At 42.6% G+C, this 19,801-nt stretch overlaps 1 protein-coding gene across 9 annotated transcripts in view; it reads right to left on the reverse strand.

Annotated features, from left to right (window-relative positions):
- HS6ST3 (heparan sulfate 6-O-sulfotransferase 3) overlaps nt 1–19,801 on the reverse strand; it is a 206,922-nt gene that overhangs the window by 39,686 nt on the left and 147,435 nt on the right. For all 9 annotated transcript variants that reach the window (XM_083610828.1, XM_083610834.1, XM_083610833.1 and 6 more), the window contains exon 2: nt 4,882–11,970. In XM_083610828.1, the coding sequence (XP_083466954.1) occupies nt 11,262–11,970 (709 nt within the window). In that variant the 3' untranslated portion in view covers nt 4,882–11,261. The remainder of the gene's footprint in view (nt 1–4,881; nt 11,971–19,801) is intronic.

The raw sequence follows: 19,801 nt of genomic DNA on the forward strand, positions 1-19,801 counted from the left end.
TTGACAACTCTGCTATTCTTGAACCTTAAACTATCTTAAAACCTATTGTCTATCTCCAGTCAGCATGTGTTTTTAATGTGAAAATTGTTGGCAAGTGATCTATTACTTGTATTCTCTGAGCATCTTAAAGCAAGAAGCATCCACTTTCAATGACTGGAGGGGAGACAGAGATACATATTCTGCCCTGTAGCAAGTAGCAAGGACAACACAAGGGAGCAATAATCTACACAAGAAGCTGGCGTTAAACAATCTGGTGAAAACTAAGCTGGCATCAGAAGTGGATTTAGGGGTACATGACCTGTTCGGTTGCATTGGGCGTGGAGCCTCAGGGGGTGCTGCAACTATTATGTAGAATAGAAGGCGACAGACAGCGTAGGGGTGTCCAATTTTGGCATCAAACAGGGCACTGCTGAAATTTGAGACCCCAAGGTATGCCAATGCTGGCATAAAATTACATATCCAATCTTCATTCAGGAGTGGAGCTGCTGCTGGAATGGTCTAAGCCTGGCAGAGTGAAGGCAAGCCTTTAAAATAGTGTTTGAGTTATGCCACTCTTTTGGCCAGCTTAGTGTATATCATGTTGCCAGGTCCCATGGAACTGAAATGGCTTAGGATCTAGTCTAAGTCTCCCTTCTTTGATCCTACCCCCATCATGCTCCCAGCATGCCCCCTTTTCAAGCCTTAAGGTAAAGGTAAAGGTAAAGGTAAAGGTAAAGGGACCCCTGACCATTAGGTCCAGTTGTGGACGACTCTGTAGTTGCGGCGCTCATCTTGCTTTACTGGCCGAAGGAGCCAGAGTACAGCTTCTGGGTCATGTGGCCAGCATGACTAAGCCGCTTCTGGCAAACCAGAGCAGCGCACGGAAACACCATTTACCTTCCTGCCGGAGCGGTACCTATTTATCTACTTGCACTTTGACATGCTTTCGAACTGCTAGGTTGGCAGGAGCAGGGACCGAGCAACGGGAGCTCACCCTGTCGCGGGGATTCGAACCGCCGACCTTCTGATCGGCAAGTCCTAGGCTCTGCGGTTTAACCCAAAGCGCCACCCGCTTACACCATCTTAAAATCCACCAGGCTTAACTCAGCCGGCTGGGTCCCGACAGCTGGAATGGGGGAGATATGCCAGCGTATCTGCAGCTAAGTCAAGGATGTGGGAGCTAAGCTGCTATAGCCTTGCTGTACCAGGAACCTCCCAGCTTAGCTAGAGATCTGCTGGATCCTAAGCTGCTCATACCAGTGGATCATGCTATAGGATTGCTGTCAAACATAGGAAAGGAAACTATCCACACACTTTAACTTGATCCCTCAGAAATTTGCGTTACGAAACAATTTTTTCCTGCTTTACAAATGCAGTCAATATTTATTTGCTGTTTATATTTAAGTCACACTTCAGTTATATTCAATAAAATGTGTTTCTCCATCCATAATCATTTTTACAGCTTCTTTAGAAGTTTTACTAAACATCGTCTCATTTTTTACTGAAAATCATTGACAATGATGGGAAAAACAATTTATTTTAGACATCACTATAATTTAACATGGTAAATATTCATCATATTGTGCTTTACATCCATGAAAAGTCAGTCCTGCAAACTATCTTCTACATTATTAAAAACAATAGGACATCCACAATACAATCATGTAGTAGTAGAATCCATACATACTATTGCACATAAACAAGGGAAGAGTCCCAAAGGAAGAAGGACCAGTAATTTATTCATTAGCTTAGCCTTTTGCTAACATTATGGCAAGCAACACAGAATCCCAATTTTTCTTCCCAGTACTTGAATGAGACAAAAAGATTGGAAATGGAGGGAGAGTTAAGAAACCAGGCTGTGAAGAGAAGAAAAAAGTGCAAGCTTATGAGAAACATTTTCTTAACAAATAGACTGTTGCAGTCTACTTATTTCTTGGGAGTATTAAATTTATTAGGAATCCTGACCACAGTCTGACATATCAGGACCTACTGGTGACCATACTCCTTTCTCCCTGCAGGTACTGGTGGGCTCTCTTTTGCTCCCTCAAGCAACCTCTTTACCATGCCCTATGTCTCATTCCTTTAAATCAGTGATGGCCAAACTTGACCCTCCAGCTGTTTTTGGACTACAACTCCCATCATCCTTAGCTAACAGGACCAGTGGTCAGGGATGATGGGAACTGTAGTCCAAAAACAGCTGGAGGGCCAAGTTTGACCATCACTGCTTTAAATACACACACCCACACACCCACTGCATCCAGAAACCCATTTCCTTGTCTAGCCATTGAATTCTATGATCTTCCAAATGGGGGTCAGCAAACCACCAGTGATTTTCAGACTCCACATATTGGAGAATGTTGCTGGTGTCACTAACAAGCCTACAGGGAAAGACCAATAAATACAGTATATATGCCCGTCTCCTGGCTGCATAGCTTTCACCCATGGAAAACGGTACTTGTGTAACATTGATGTCAGAGAGAGTTATGGCAGTCCCCACAGCCATCTTGTGATTTGTTGACAGGTAGGGAGTTTCCCTGGCAGGGACTGCAATTGGACAGTTCTGCTCTCATTTGCCAGGGCCAGTGTGCGGCTTTAGCTGTGACAGCCCAAGTCATGTCCCACTGTTACAACTAGAATTAACAATACGATCAGCCTGTATGCTCACGTAGTCCATAGTCTCCTGAAGGGTTTAAATTTTAATTGACTCTCTAGAAACACAAAAGGAATTCTGGGAACTTGCTTGGGGGATAGCCATATTTTTTCCTCCCCTATGTGCAAAGGTTCTGCCTTTTGGGCCTGCAAGTTGTAGCACTGTTACATCTTGTGTTTCATGGGAATGAAGAGAAGTTCCAAGAGGGTCCCTTCTCATAAATCAACCGAGATCAGAGGTAAATTTAGGAATTACTTCACGACACTGGAAAGCCAATGAAGTGGTAAAATAACAAACAGAAGCATCACTTAGTGACAGAGTAATTTGCATTCACAGCTGCGTTCCAGCACTAATCAAAATCAAGCCCTGTCTGAGTCAAGGAGTCACTGTTGAGCGAGGGCCAGAACAGGTGCATATAGCAAAACCAATTACCTGAAAGTGCCACTGAAACACAATCAATTTAAATGCATTTTAGCTGATTACATTGTCACTTTCAACTCTGGACCCCAATCCTTAACCCTAAATCCAACAGATATTTGGCCTGGCAGATGGCATGGCTGTCTATCAAAATAAGTTTGTTTCCCTGGTCAAATTTAGTGACTGAGCCAAGCTATACCTTATGGTTAATGAACAGGGTGCAACTACATCTTCATTTTTTCTTTAATTAATTACAAATGCAGTCCCCCCAATAGTTATTGGAATTCAGTATGTGAGAAGGAGGTGTATGCCTCCCTTTCTAAGTCATGATGCAGACAAAAATCCCCCTTGTGTGGTGACAAGTCAGCTCCAGCTGCCGCCAAGAATGTAAAATAATGGTGTGAAAACTCTTAATGTAATGGAATTGATTTACTTGCCAAGCAACACTCTAATTGTGTGGAGATGTAGGACCTCCAGTGTCTTCCACACAACAGCTGAAATATATGATTTGGTCCTCTGACATATGTTCAATTATCACAGTATTTTTGAAAAGTTTAGTGAGAGAAGAATAAAAAGCATCACCCCATGTGCCCAGATCTGCTTTTAGTAGTCACACAATATCTTCACATAAAGCACACTCCTTATATATCAGTCATATTTTGTTTAGAGAATGAAGTCAGAAACTGTTGGGGTGGGGGGAACAGTTCAAGCCAACGTGAAATGCATATGATGAAGATTCCTATAAGGAGAGATAAGGGAGTCTGTGCTGGTCCTGGGGGGAGGTTACCGTGGGGCGAGGTTCAGGACCTGAGTTGAGGGTCGGCAGACAGTCCTCCACGGGTGAAGCGGGGTCCACAGCGAGAAGCCGGGCAAGGACAGGAACTCTAGGGGAACAGGACTGGATGCTGGCCGAAACAGCTCTTCAACGACGTTGCTCCCGCAACCTGGGACCGGGCTGACTGGCCTTTATCTTCTCTGAGGCCAGGGGCGGTCCCGGCCCCCAGGAGACCCGCCTCTCCTGGCCTTAAGGTGAGCACTCCTCCTGGGAGAAACCAATTCCCTTCGCCTCTCTGCCCTGAGCCTCTGCAGTTCAGGAGAGGCTGAAGGGTTACTGGACCCAGGGGGAGACTCACCTGTAGGCACTGAGTCCTCAACCACCTCCGGAGCCAGAGTGGATTCACCTGGTGCCTGCTCCTGAGGATCCGGCACAGGTGCAGGCGCTTCAGAATCAAGGCCCTGCCCCAGCTCAGCCGGCCCTGGAGGCAGCGACTCCTGTGCAGGCTGGGATTCCTCCGGTTCAGCCTCTGAATCGGATTCCCAGGCCATCACAGAGTCACAACAATGGGAATTCTGATAGGCATACAAAGCAATTTAAATGGTCCCTAGTGAACCAACCAGGGACGTGGGTGGCGCTGTGGGTTAAACCACAGAGCCTAGGGCTTGCCGATCAGAAGGTTGGCAGTTCGAATCCCTGCGACGGGGTGAGCTCCCGTTGCTCGGTCCCTGCTCCTGCCAACCTAGCAGTTCAAAAGCACACCAGTGCAAGTAGATAAATAGGTACTGCTCCAGCGGGAAGGTAAATGGTGGTTTCGTGTGCTGCTCTGGTTCGCCAGAAGCGGCTTAGTCATGCTGGCCACATGACCTGGAAGTTGTACGCCGGCTCCCTTGGCCAATAAAGCGAGATGAGCGCCGCAACCCCAGAGTCGTCCGCGACTTGACCTAACGGTCAGGGGTCCCTTTATCTTTAGTGACCCAACCAAAATTTAATCATGGGGTGATGCAAACATTTCCTTAGCAACTGACACTGTGGGCAAATAAGTAATGATATTCTGTACATTTAACATAAAGTATACAGTAATTGAATATTTCAGGAAGAACATTAGTTCCTCAGCCTTTCCTGTACTGATTTATGAATTCATGCCCATGTGGTCTGTAGTTGTAATATCAACTTTATTGTTTGACCTGGCCTTTCATGATGGGGTTGAAAAGTTGTAGTTGCTATAGAAATGCCATGGAGAACAGGTCAACAAAGAGTCTTGTGTGACACAACTCTTTGTTGACTTTGCTGCAAGACTAACATGGGTCTTCCTCTAGGAAGGGAAAACAGAGTAACGTCCCAAACACAAAAGTTGGCCAGCCAATAGAATTGTGTTTGTTTTGTTGTGTTTCCTTGTGTTGCTGCTCCTCCTGTTTTAAATTGTGAACCTCCAGAACAGAAACATACCATTTATATTTCTCTGCTCCAAGTCATCCCAAGTCAGTTTAGCCAATGGCCAGAATGATGGGAGTTGCAGCCCAACACCTCAAGACTCAAGGCTGAAGAATACTGCCTATGGTAACCCAGTGGGTTGACATGAGTATAAATGAAACAATGGCATTGTATTTAGCTCCATAATTCTTGCAGCTGAATAATTTTGCTTCTACCAGTCTCTTCTTTGAAGCATCAGATTGGGTTATCTCAAACAGCCACAAAAAACAAGACTGTCTTTTTAAAGCAGTGGTCTTGTTTCCATAAGATAAATTGTACAATAATATTTCAGACCAATTTTTTACATTCTTATTGCTGCTCAAAGTCCCATGAGGGATGGTAGGCTGCACAACTCTTGGGGCAGAAAAATGTGGGTTTGCGTGCAAACACATACATTAGAGTAAACTGACAAGTTTAGAGAAAGCCCAGTCTATGAAAAATATTGATTAATTTGTTGCCAAAAATAACTTGGTAAAAATGCTAGGGTAGAGAGCTTTTTGCTCAGTGGAGACCTCCAGCCAATTACTACTGAAAACATTCAAGTGTATTGGGCACACTTAGTAAAAGAACAAGCAGCATGCTGTCTCTACAGAGAAGAGAAAGTTCTTTTGCAGCATCCAAGTAGGAGATGTATTATGGTCTTGTTTTGGCATGAAATAATTTACTAAGAACCAGAACTTTAGTATTATAAAGTGGGAGCTGCAACAGAATGTTGCAGTATGCGGTGCTCCTATTCCTATTCAAGCCTTCAGCCAGCCAGCCATACTCTTTGGAAGGAACTGCATTCCATTCCTGTCCCCACTCAACAGCCTGCCAGCATTCCATAACCACAGTGCATGCACAGTTCTTTGGGGGTCCCTACTTTGGTTTTCCCCTTTTCTGTGTGGGGAGAATCCTTGTGAATGGGTGCTGCTGCTTTGGCTACAAAAGGATCTGCGCTTGGAGAATGAACTTGCCACATCCGTGTATAGGATGAAAACGTGCAGTATGAATTGACAACAATTAGCTATTTCCTGACCTCATTTGAAGCTGCATGATAATATCAGCACTGAAACTAGAATGGAAATTTAGAGAAAGCAAGCTGTGAATGTGGCCTTCTGTTTATAGTTAAGCATCTTTTTTGCTGATGCGACAGAGTCTATCAACAAATTATCACAGAGAACATGAAAGGGCTTAGAAACTCTTTTGTAGCTTTTAAAAAGGGGGCTGGTGGATAATAATTAGATTACAAATGGGCTTTTAAAGAGTTCTTGCCAAAGGCTTGTTATGCTAAATTGGTGGAACTGTTTTGTTAATGCAATAAGCAAAATGTTGTTTTATGTTACAAATTAGGCACTGCCTTTTGATAATTTTCAAATTAAACAAATCTTCTGCCTAATTCATGAAAATGGAAACATTACTACGTCAGTCACATAACCTCTGCCTAATTCCTAAGATTAGTGACACCTTTGCCTAATTTGAGATCTAAACAAAGCTTCCGTCACTTTTGTAACATTAAATGGAGCAAAACTTCTGCTTGACTTATAAACCTGCCACTTCACTGCATAATTAATTAAACAAACAAAGTTTTAAAGGAAATGGTGGTTTCATCAAAACATAAAGATGAAGTGATGTGGAAGATCCATGACTATAATTTTCCATTGTTGTTGTTTTTTAAAAAAGGCACCCACACAGGAAAATGAATTGGTCTGGGACTACAGCATGGGGAGAGATGCTGTTAGCTCTTCCCCACTACAGTGTTTTCCCAGTTAAAATGCCCTTCCTTGAGCAGCTTCGTTTCCTATGGGGAAAATGTGAAGATATAATAGCAATTTCAGAGGCGGGTTGTTTTAACTGGGAAAACACCACAGGGTTGGATTAGAATGTCCCTCCCCAGATCAACTGATTCACAATTTTAATTTAAACAACAGAGGATCCTAATTATGGATCTTCAGAATTATGTCTAGTTTCAGTCAAAACTAGACATTAGTTTGGCACCAGACTGCAAATTTTATCCGACAGTAACGTATCAATTTTTGAGCGTTTCATAGGCAATCTCACAAGTCAGACCGAGGCGTTGTTTAATTTATGAATTAGATAAAGATGGCACCTAATTTACAAATTAGGTGAAGCCTTTTTGCATGGAAGCGTTCTGATTTGATTCTGATTCTACAAGTCCTCTACAAGTCTTGGTAGTTAAAGCCCCTGAACCAGAGGGTTCATGGCAAAACAACCATCAGTAACAGATGAGTGCATAGGAAAGCCTCAGGGAGCAGCCAGAAAAGCAGTCTGATAAAAAAATAACAAGCTCCAGGATGAACCAGGGCAAAGATCAGGAGTGGCAGAGCAAAACCAGGAAGCAGATACTAAAGAATGGACTATATAGCTCAAGATGGAAAGTACAGGCCAACTCTTGAGAGCCAAAGTCCTCTGCTTCAGGTCACGCTGGTTCTGTCTACTTAGTGCCAGGCTGCAGAAGAAAAGGAAGCAGACAGAGGCATTTTTCACAAACCAAGCTTTTCTCATTCATGAAACAACCACATACCTCTAAGCTGCCCCAAGAGCCAGATCATCAGGGCTGTTACCAGCTATCATGCTAAAAATCAGGTTAGGGTCTCTCACAGAAGGTACTTAGAGGAGAAAGGAACCTAAGAATCTCCCAGAGTAGAATCTCTTGTCCTGGTGTCTCCGTATTTCTGAGTGTCTGCGCTTGCTCTTCGGTGACTTCTTTATACTGATTTCGCTGCCAACTATTTGCTCAATACCCTTCCAGTTTCCTGACCCTCTGCTGCTCTCTTAATGCACCCGTTTCCTGTTCTAAATGGCACCAAGCCCCAATGAAGCGAACAGGAGCAGAGTGGGATCTGGTTTCCCAAATATGTCAGATAAACAGCAATAACACTGTTAGCTGGGAAAGAAGCATGCTCTACATACAACTAGCAAAGAGTAGGTAGGATTTCATGCAAAGGTCTCTAATATTAGCTTGAAAGTGCGCCAACACTTCAAAAACAGTTCATCTCAAAACCAACTTCTTTGTGCCATAAAGAGGATCTGCTTATCCTGGTTGCTGTGTTTTCCATCTGAATTTCAGACATATGGAAAACCACTCAGACACGGCAGCTTGAATCCTGAAATCCAATGCATGGAGCATTTTTTAAACGCCTTGAAAAGAAGATAGCTTTAAGAACTGTAGTATTAAGCCAGAAGACATTCTTAAAGTAAAGGAAAACAAGGGTGTGATATCCAAGGGCACAATCTAAATTACTCATCACTTTGGTATGGCTTTGGGGAGCAGCAGAATAATCGTATCTGCAGACCTGATTTTCATGGTGGCTGCAGCAGAAAAGTGGGGAAGCGCAATTGGGCCTGGATCATGCCCAGTGCTGTCATATGATGGCAGCAAGGCTGGCCTGGGATTCAGCCTCCTTCCCGTTAAATGCCTTGTTCTGGGGCTTTCTGTTGTACGATGATGCCTTGTATACTTCCTTCCAGCAACTCCTGCAGCCAAGCTGGTGCCAAACGTATTTCTCTGCTTTCCTTTGGACCACATCAGCAAAGTTGAGAGGAGGGTGTTGTCTGGGCAACCCAGGATCTCCATACACACTGGCCAGGCTTGCATCCTGGAGAGGTCACTTCAGTGCTGCTAATGTAATGGTTTGACTTCACCCGCGGAGGTGCACTCCATTGTCTCTCGAGACAGATGGATGCCAACAGTATGCTGGCCCCTGCTGGCAGCCATACCACCTACAAGCTTCCTGTGTGCCCATATAACTGATGGAAGGGGGAGATCAGCACTGATGGAAATGCTGATGGCATCAATCTGGTGGCAGCAGCTGGCAGGAGGCTGGCTAAGCCAGGAAAGCAGGGAAGAGGGACAACTCTGCCTAGCCAAGTTGCCTCAGCCAGGCATAAGGGTAGTGGTGGATTGCTTTGTCTATCATACTTAAGAGTAAACTCACTGAAATCAGTAAGTTTTTGCAATGAGCAGGAATCTTAAACTAAAGTGATGCAGGTAAGTTTAATCAAATATCTGAAATCAGTAGATTCAAAAGTGAAACATTCTAAATCCTCTCATATCTAAGCATTAAACCTGGAGAAACTTTACCAAACTTTTGGTGAAATAATTTGAAATAAATGTTTGTGGAATTTTATCACTAGTTTGCCATATGAATGAGTAGAACCAAAACTAAATAGCTTGACTCCTTTGGCAAACAACGTGAAATGCATCTGTAAGCCAACCACGTGTTTTATAACATAAAAAACCGACAAACGGTTGTAATAAAACGATAAACAGCAAGTATGTTCCTAACTTTGGATAAGACATTGTAACAGAATATTCACAATTAATTTCAACAGGTCTAAATTTGTTGCTGACTCTGGAACCGGGAGATTTGGTAGTGTCTGGCTCTTCAAGCTTTCGATTTCTGATGAAATTCCTGCAGCATTTAACACAGTCTAATATTTTAAAGCAAAATCCAATAATTTCACCTCACATTATTTAAATAAATAAATGCTATTTTTGTAAAATAATACGTATAACATAAATAAGTATTTTGGGGCCCCTCAATTACGGCACCTGGAGCAGCCCCCTAACCCACTCACCATTCCTTATTCCAGCCCAGCATATGAAAGTCTTGTTAGAATGCAATAAAAATCTTTAGACGTGTAGTTTTTTGTTTCAAATTTTGCTCTGTGCGCTAAAGACACCCCTAAAGATTATGGAAGTTCCAGAATTGGGGATACTGGGGACACATGAATCTGTGCACAAACATGATAATCTCTTATGATTCTCCTACACATGAGACTTGCATGTTTTCAATAAGTGGCAGGGGAGGAAGCCAGGGATCACACTATATAAAGTTATATCTGTGAAAAACCCTAATACACAAATCTGAGGAATATATTCAGGTCAGTACTTTACTATATTATAATCTGACTGGATCCTTTATAACCCCTCCCCCCCAGCCCTGTTCAGGAAAAATACTATCAAGACAACCAAGTCTGTTGCCCTGAATTTTGTGCTCTCAAAATCCTGAAGTAGCCAATACTGCTTCTTTAAAAGTATGCTAGTTACTGTGTCAGCCTGTGTGCTTTGGCTACTTAAAAAGCATAAATTGGATTTAGGCTGCCTTCAAGCTCCTCTCAACGTCATTTCTTTGATAACACAATCCAAGGTTTAGAACAAATCATGAAATTAGACATCTGACTTCTTCCCTGAAATAAAAGATTGCCTGTAAATAGTTGAAGGGCAGCAGGTTTTTCTCTGTTACAGTCACCACGAACATACACAGTACAATTTACAAGGGACTAGAAGACCAGCCATGGCAAATCATTGTATATAAGTGAAACTGATACTGCGGCATGAGCTTTCATTTCCACCCTCCTTCCAAGCTTCTGTTGTAAATAATGTCATAAGAAAAAACTTTAAGATCAAGGTAGGGGCAATGCATTGGAAGACACTGGTTGCTATGTGGAAAGGATTTTTGCAGGAGAGGGAGGCAGCTAGGTAAAGATAACACTGGGAGCCTGTTCCCGTTCCAGCTGGAGTGTCTCTTCTCCTTCCACAGGGCCATCTGCCACCAACCACCCTGTGACAAGGAGCCTGATAACTTGTTAGATTTTTGATATTGTTTATTCTGATGTTATTAATGTATTTTGATGTTCACTGTAAGCCTCCTTGGAAAGATATGTGTCAGGAAAGTCAGGATAGACAGTAAATATAATAAATAAACAATAAATAGTAAGCTATTCAACAGCCAATCAAATAACACTGATTAAGGCGGACTGAAAAGCACAACATACTGTTTTTCTTAAATGACAAAATCTAAAAAGCCAAAACATAAAATGCGGAAGGATGGCTGAGAGACTCTTTCTCATTTATCAGAACAATAGGAGTTCCACATATCTATTCACAGTTGAATAATTAAGTTCAATGAAATATCAGTGTCTCTTAGTGTGAGTGTGTGTGTATACACACACAAGGGAAATTCACCACCGTTCCACCTGACTGTTGTAATCCTCAGTAACCGCTAGTGTTTCTGCTTCCTCCTCTTTTTGCCATTCATGGACCTTCTGTTCACGCAACATTTTTCGCTCCTCCCGTCGTTTTTGGCGATTTAGTTCATGCTCTTCTTGCTTGGCATACTGAAAGCGCTGCAGAAATAGGTCTTTAGCGTATTCATACAGCTGCATATCCAGGAAGTTCAGCTCTTCGATGCGCTTCCGCACTGACTCACTGATATCCACATTAGAGGCTCGAGTGATATTGTACTGAGTGAACGGAGAGATGAACTCCAGGTTAAATGTCCTCTCAAAGAGATATTGAGTTTTCCTCTGAAATTCTGTGAGCCCAAAGAAAGCCATGTTTTTCAAGTTGTTCTTGGCGCTTTGGAGAAGGATCGTGTTCCTTTCACTTTCATTCATAAAGGTCAAATTGTAACATCCAACCAGGCTGAGGTCTGCCAGCATGCGCACCTGCCGACTGTTAGCCAAATTATGGCCACAGTTCATGAATTCCTGCAAGCTGACCCCAGACCAGTCATCCCCTATGTAACACATCGGCAGTTCCTCTGGGGTCGGGCTCCTCCCGTCACACATGTGGAGGGAAGTCTTCCATGTTGCACCCCTTTGAACATGTTTCCATTCACTCAAGTAGCGTGACACAGGGTCTCTCAGCATTGTGATGTAATAGAAGTTCCTGAAAGAATTAAGAAAAGAAATTAAGGTTTCAGTGGTGTGTTGCTTCCTTTAATTAGTCAATTATTAATTGAAGAACGTCAAAGAAATGTCTGGAATTGGGTATGTTTGACACTGGATTATGATATCCCTCAGATAATCTCATCTGTATTACTATTTTCTTTATTTATAAGATTGCTTATCTAGCCTACACCTTAAGGTCCCAGAGCAGGTAACAACATACAATTAAAAAGAAGTGAAACAGTTTATACAGTCTGTAGAAAAGTAATAGGGCTTTCTGGTGAGAGCTGGATTTCCTCCAGCTTTCTGACACATGTTCCTCTGTAAGAGCCAAATTAAATCCAACAGTGTGAGATCCAGGATTAGATTTCTTACTTTTTTATTTAAAAAACCCTGTAACAGTCTCCCCCACACCTCTGGGTTTAATTAGGACTGCAGTGTTGGAGAAGGGGGCATTAGCCCTTTCTCCCTGTACCGTTTTCCCAATGAAAATTGGTCCCAAAGCAGTAGGGCAAAACACAGAAGTGTTAAACTGGTACTGAAATCTTTTTCTCCATTGGGCAAATAGCAATGAGGGATTTTCATCAAGAAAAGGGTATAGGGGGCAAAGTAAATCCTTCCTCCCCCAGTCACACAATCCTAATCAGATTCCCAACCCCAGTGGTGGTTGTTAAACATGCAATCATTGATTTTCTGCAGTCATGTAAAGTTCAACTCTGAGAAGCAATACAGAAATGAATTTTTATGTGACAAACATTGTAGGGTCTCTCATCTAGCATTTAATCTCCAAGCTACAGCAATGTAATAGTTAAGAGTCCTATTTTTTATATTTATATTTTCACAAGTGCCTGATTTAAGCTTTGGTCTTAAATAAAGCTTAGCTTAGAAAATTCTTCTTTTTGGCCTGGTTTAATCAATATCTCTCGCATCAGGACCGGCCCTGCATACCAGAAGAAGCATTTCCACCCCCATCGTTCAGCCCGAACACTGAGGTCCAGCTCCAAAGGCCTTCTGGCAGTTCTCTCATGGTGAGAAGTGAAGTTACAGGGAACCAGGCAGAGGGACTTCTTGGTAATGGCACCTGCCCTGTGGAATGTCCTCCCATCATATATCAAACAAAGAAATAACTAAATGACTTTTAGAGGACATCTGAAGGGAAGTTTTTAATGGTTGGTGTTTTATTGTGTTTTTAGTATTTTGTCAGGAACTGTCCAGAGTAGCTGGGACAACCCAGTAAGAAGGGCAGAATAACAACAACAACAGGGGAGGAGACCAGCAGTGCCTCCTAGTCACCAAGAAGCCACTGTAGAGATGGCATGGGGGAAGGGGAGGCAGCCTCCAAGAAGCGTGCCATTTCTGTTGCTGCCACTGTGGCAGCAGCAGCAGGCAATGCATTTCTTGGAGGCTAGATCTGCTGCCACTGTGGATCCTGCTGCCTGAAGCAATTGCCTCACTTTGCCTCATAGGTGAGCCGGCCCTGTCTCGCATCATATCATACAAGAGCTTCTGAATAACCTCAGACAACAAACTGCATCCACTAAAACACATAAGCACACACATTCTCCAGTCATGTGAAAATTTAATTATGTTTGATATAATGCAAAAGAGAAGGAATGGGTACCATTTGGAAAGTTGCCAGGGCTAAATAAGAAAAGCATATTATGCGGTGGATCTCTAAGATTCAGTCATCTGTGGCCTCTGGCCATGCAATAAAGGCAGACGTCACTTTGTCCTTTAGCTTTTCTCCAGCTTTTTGAATAATTATGAAATTATGGGAAATATAGCATTGTCGGATGCCCAGAGGCTACAGGTAATCACTTCTCCATGCAGCAACATGTGAAGTTGTAAGCAGCTGCTGCTAACTTCCCAGTCACCTTTTTTGTTCTCCTCATAGATTTGATTAGAGAGATGTACTGCTCTGAAAGAAAAGGACAAGATTAAATTGCCTCAAATCCAAATGTTTGGTATAATAGGGCTTTTCAGTTGCATCATCTGTGCCTGAATGCTGCCTAGGAACAGAAACAGCAGCTTGTGAATCATTTCTATCCTTCCTCATCAATCCCAGCTCCCATCGTCCCCCCGCTTCATCATCTTCACTTGATGTAATACTTTCTCAATACACATGCATCCTTCCCACCAGCCTCCTCCAACACATTTAAAATTCCAAATACAAGACAAGCAGGTTGGTAGCATTAAGGTATTGATTCAATTAAGTAAATATGCATACGTCACGGAATCAGGGACAGCCCAAGATACGTCTGTGGTGAACAATGATATGGCACCCCCTCCATTCCTTGTAGAGAAGCCAATTAGATTGAAAATGGAGTCTTAGTTCAACCCTGGCAATAGGAGAGCAGCCTCTACTGGACCAGGCTAGCTTAGGGGGCTCTGTGCTGCCTACATGCCATGTATAATTGCATCCGCCAGCCCCCTGCCACCTCCCCAGTGTCATCTGCTGCATTATTCTGCTTTATGGTAGGGCTAGTTCTGCTGGATACTGGTATCGTCAACAACATTTCTCCCCAAGCATAGTTCTGCAATGACCTTGGCCATCCAGGATATGACTAGACTCGCCATCTTCATTAAGAACCTCCTCAGCCCTACTCTGCCTTTTGTATGTTAACAACAACAGAAATACAATCACTTCTTGACTTCCCTTTCAAAGTCTTATCTAAGCCTACATTGTTTTATGGTACTATTGTTAATGATTTTACCTCCACAAGCTGCTTTGAACCAAATTGTGAGATACAAATCTAATTAACAAGACTTGCAAATTCTAACTATGAAATAAGTTATATGACAAAGTAATTTCTAAGGGCCATTTTGCACATTTCTCTTATGGGGGCGAAGAAGTCAGCATACACAGCTTGTTAGCAAGTAATAAATACATTTACCTTTTTAAGCCAACATGGTGAATCATAAATCTGTTATAAAGTAATCATCTCCTATAAAAGTAATGTACAAAAAGGCCTTAGCAACAGTAAACATAGCAACAACACTTTGGAAGCCTTGAAGCATTTTAAAATATTGGGAGGACAATATAAGACAGAATGACTACTCAGGAGGAAAAGATCGTAGAAAGCAGACAGCAAAGGGAAGAAGACATTTTTTAATTAAGAATAAAATTTCTTGTACACAACTAACTATACAATGCTCCAGGGAATCTGTTAAATCCTCTCCAAGCAGCACTCATTACGAATAATTACTTAAAATAAAAATAAAAAAGAGACTACTTGATGTAACCATTAACATGCTTGCACTACTATGGGCAAAGTAGAAAGGAAGGGGGGGAAAGCAAATTCTGTCACCATTTTGTAACATGTGCTTTTGACAATTCTACTAATTGCCAAAAACTCAGGCAGAAATGAAATTTATTTGGGAGAATATTTGGGAACACTTTAGCCAAAGGCCTCATCCATGCATAATGCTAAGCCGTGGTTAACATTAATCAGAGTTGATAAAGTACAGTTAAAATCTAGGCATCTTCCAGTTGATCACTTGTACCTTGGCTTTTTATACCGCATCATAGTTTTTCTCCTCTCCCTGCTGCCCTCCCCACAACTTCAGACTGCTATCCAAATGCCTTTATGCTGCCCCTAGACTTGAAATACCTCGCTTTGTCATTAGTGTCACCAGCCTGCTTACTATTAGGCAACAGGATGGATGGATGGGGCATGGGAAACCTGACAGCTACTGCTGGCAATTGCCACACCAGTTCTGATCCTCACTCCCTATAACAAAAAGGAGACATAATTAATGAAGAGCATTCACCCTTTCCATGCTCCATGCTAGGTTGGAAGTTTAACAGCAGATGCTGTGAAGAGAGGCATTTGCCCCCTTCCCTCCCTCTACTTTTCAGTCTTACCCACTTTTCTCAAGCTGTGATCCTTCTATTCCTCGCAGGGTTCAAGTCTGCATTTCCTACAAAGCTGCTCAAGATCCTTTTAAATGGACGAAAGGGAGTCTTGGTGGCCTGGGAACCTGCAATCATGTCCTGACCCCCACCCCACTCCAAAAAAATGTGCTTGAAGAAAAGGTGGCAAGGACGCTAAAGTTGCTCATTTCAATGCACACCCTTTCCCACGCATCCCAATGCATCCTTGTGGTGCCTTTAATTTTTTCTCGCCTCACAGCGCAGCAGCAGTGAAAGCTAGAAAGTGCTTTCAGAGCATGACGTGGGGAGTGGGACAAGCAGTTGTTGACAGGCACAGTTAAACGCATGAGTGAGAGCAACTGAACCTTGAGAATGGTCTGAATTTCTACAGCTCTTCACTCATGGCTTTGGAGCCTTTGGGTGGTGACAACTTCTTAATCATAGTTAAGGAGGAGCCAGTTTGGGCTCCATACTAGGGTATGGTTAATGTTAACTCAAGTTTATAAACCAACAACAACCCTTAATGAACAAGGAAGTTTTAACCATGGCAATAGTTAATTGCAATAGTCAGTTATAGCACCAGGGGGGGAAATCAGAGGAAGGGGGCAAGAAAGAGTTCAGGGAGGAAAGGGGTGAGCTCCTTGTTTGGGGGGAACTTTCCCCCTTGGCACTGCCTAAAGCCATAGTTAACCCTCAGGGCTGGGTTTAGACTATCAGCTTTAAATATGGTTAATTGAACCATGATATATAAACCATGGCTTAGTAGTATCACAAAAACGGTGTCATCCAAAACTGCATGATCCATATCAAAAGGTCATGGCCAAAAAGGAATATTTTTGTGATAGGAAAGTGCTATTATAACAAGGTTTTTGAAACTCTAAATATTCAATGTGACCTACATCACCTCTATCTGTGTGCTTGCTGACACATTTAAAGAACTCTGAAAGGTTAGTGATACAAGACTTACGCTTCCAGAAACTATGCTGGTTCTGCTTCAGCAGGATTTGTATGTCTTTATGTTTGGTAACTCTATCATCCATAATGCTTCCCACCAGTTTTACTGGAACAGATGTTAAAGCTCACCAGTCTGTAATTTACAGGATACTCTATAGAACCCTTTTTGAAAAATTGGTGTGGATGATGATCTTAGGGATAAGTTATGTATTTTTGTTAGAGGTTCAACAACTCCACATTTAAACAACTACTGGGTGAATGCCATCCAGGACCAGTGTTTTTATAGTTTGTAATTTGTTATTACAGCCAATAACTTTGTCTCTTGCCACCACCCTTCCTGAAACAATTAGCACAGACGTAGGGAGCTGCCCCATATCTTCCAAGTGAAAAAGATGCAAAGAATCCATTCAGCTTCTATGCAATCTCCTTCTCCCTCCTTTAGTACACCTCTGACACCCTTCTTGTCCAATGTCTAACTGCCTCTCTAGCCTTCCTGCTTAGGGATGTTGAAGGAATCCATTGAAAATGGACCATTGACTCATTCACCTGCCACTGCAGCATGGATTCTTGCTCCAGAGGGCAGATCTAGAACTAATGGATGGAAATTGCTAGGTAGCAGAGTTTTGAACTTTTGAACAGTCTAGGCTGTTCAACAATGGAACAAACTCCTTCAGCAGGTGGTGAGCTCTCCTTTGCTGGAGATATTTAAGCAGAGGCTGCGCTGCCATGTGTCAGGAATGCTGTAGTTACTTCCTGCATTGCAGATCCTGCCTTGAGTAGACCGTTAGATTGGATGACCTCCAAGGTTCTTCCATTGCCAGCCCCTGCAGCTACTTTACACTTCAGATAATTCTCAAGAGTTTTTTTATACCCATTGTTGTTAATTGGGCATGAAGCAAAACTGAATGTCCTCAAAACATTCTCTCCTGAGTGCCTCATTACCAAAGAGATTATTCAGCAGGAACTTGCCCTAAATTATAGGGCTAAAACAAAAAAACAAAAATCCCACACACCAAGTTAAGAAAGAACAGCAAAGGAACAGTTCACGGTTGAAGTTAACACAGAGGAGCCAGTGCAAAAATAGATCTCCACCTGAGTCATCTCTCAGCAAACAATACATTAATAAAGTATGAGACCCTTACATCTGATCCATTGATAATATTCCTTGGATTTCTTCAGACAGCCTTAGCATCTTTCAGCAAGGCTTGCCTTACTGTGGGGAAGCAAAGGCAGTGCTAGGGGGAGGGGAGGAGGAGGAGGAACGCTGTGGTGAGAACGGCTGGAAAGACATCATGAGACACTGTCAAGTGGTGGAACTGTTCTGGGCTAAATTTAGAGCTAATTAGTGTGCCTACACAATCTGATGCCTACTGAGCTGAATGTTGCTCACCAGCCATGTACTGTGGCCTGCCATGTGCTTGACAACCCCCATGTTTTTGCAGTCCTGGGCAGTCAGAAAAACCAGGAGCTTCACCAAGCTTCCAGCAGGCATCTACACACAATTGGTGGGCTGCGTTCAGCAGGTCTGTAATTAAAATTGTGCCAATAACCACCACACACCTGTGAATAAGTAGCCATCTCTCTGATCTTATTCTTCCTTAGCAATGACTCATTTGAAGCTATTACTTCAAATATCTAGTAGGTTTCCCCTCATTGTAAATACATCTCGAGAATAGTTCAGGACATATCTTTCCCAGCACCAAGACACATTTTAATTGGCATGTCTCTTCCTCTCACTGAACATGTATCAGCACTGACATGTTCACCTAACTGTACTCAAGCAGTTACACATTTCAGAATCAGCCACACAGCAAACAAATCACTAATCGCTCTGCATAATTGTTGCCATCATTAGTTTGTAATGCATCATTTCTTATTGGTGTTGCTTCAGTCCATTAAGACCAACATAAGGAAAGCAGGGCTGGATCAGACCAAAGGCCCATCTAGTTTTGCATTCTGTTCTCACAGTGGCCAACCAAATGCCAATGGGAAGGCCACAAGCAAGTAATGACAGTAATAGTGCTCATTTCATGCACTAATGATATGTGTGCATAATAGCTTACCACATATTAATGATGAGTGGTGCAATTACCCCTTCCCAGACAGACATACTGGAACCACAGCCTGCTCTGATTAATTTGATATTAGATCATAAGTCTCCCACAACAGTGCCCCACAATGGGGCTTCCAGGAAAGTACCAGCCATGGAAATGTCTTTCAGCAATTTACGAATGTATAGATGAAATAAGTCCCAAAGACACTGAGAAAACACAGGCCTGTCAAGTCACACACATCATTCTCAATACATTGTGTGGAAATCTTTGAATCAAGTGCAAAATCATTTATTAGAGATTTATGAGCCTTTATCCTCACAATGAAGACAGGAGTGCCTGGCGTGCTCTGGTCCATGGGGTCACGAAAAGTCGGACACGACTAAACGACTAAACAACAACAATCCTCACAATCCTTTGATGTACATTAGGCTGAGAAAAATAGCAATGGCTAGTGTCACCTAGTGAGTATTGTGGCTGAGCAGAATATCTGAGGAACAAAAATTTAAAATATAGGAATCAGCAACAGAAGAACAATATGATTTCCAAACATAATAACAAAACTGGTTGCTCAGACTGTATGCTGAACATTACTTTCTAAAACAATTGAGCATTATCTGCATTATTTCACCTTTCTTTTAACTTCAAAACCTTTAAAGAAACAAGTGGAAAATCTGTTAATAACAACAGTCATATCTCAGGTTACGAACGCTGCGGGTTGCGCGTTTTCAGGTTGTGGACCGTGCCAAACCTGGAAGTACCGGAATGGGTTACTTCTGGGTTTCGGCGCTCACGCATGTGCAGAAACACAAAATGATGTCACACACATGCGCAGAAGCGCCAAATCGTGTCACACACATATGCAGACACAGTGCTTCAGGCTACGAACGCTGCAGGTTGCAAACGTGCCTCCCGCACAGAACACGTTCACAACCGGAGGTATGACTGTAACC

Source organism: Podarcis filfolensis (genome assembly GCF_964270895.1).
Source record: "Podarcis filfolensis genome assembly, chromosome: 4".
Classification (NCBI taxonomy): domain Eukaryota; kingdom Metazoa; phylum Chordata; class Lepidosauria; order Squamata; family Lacertidae; genus Podarcis; species Podarcis filfolensis.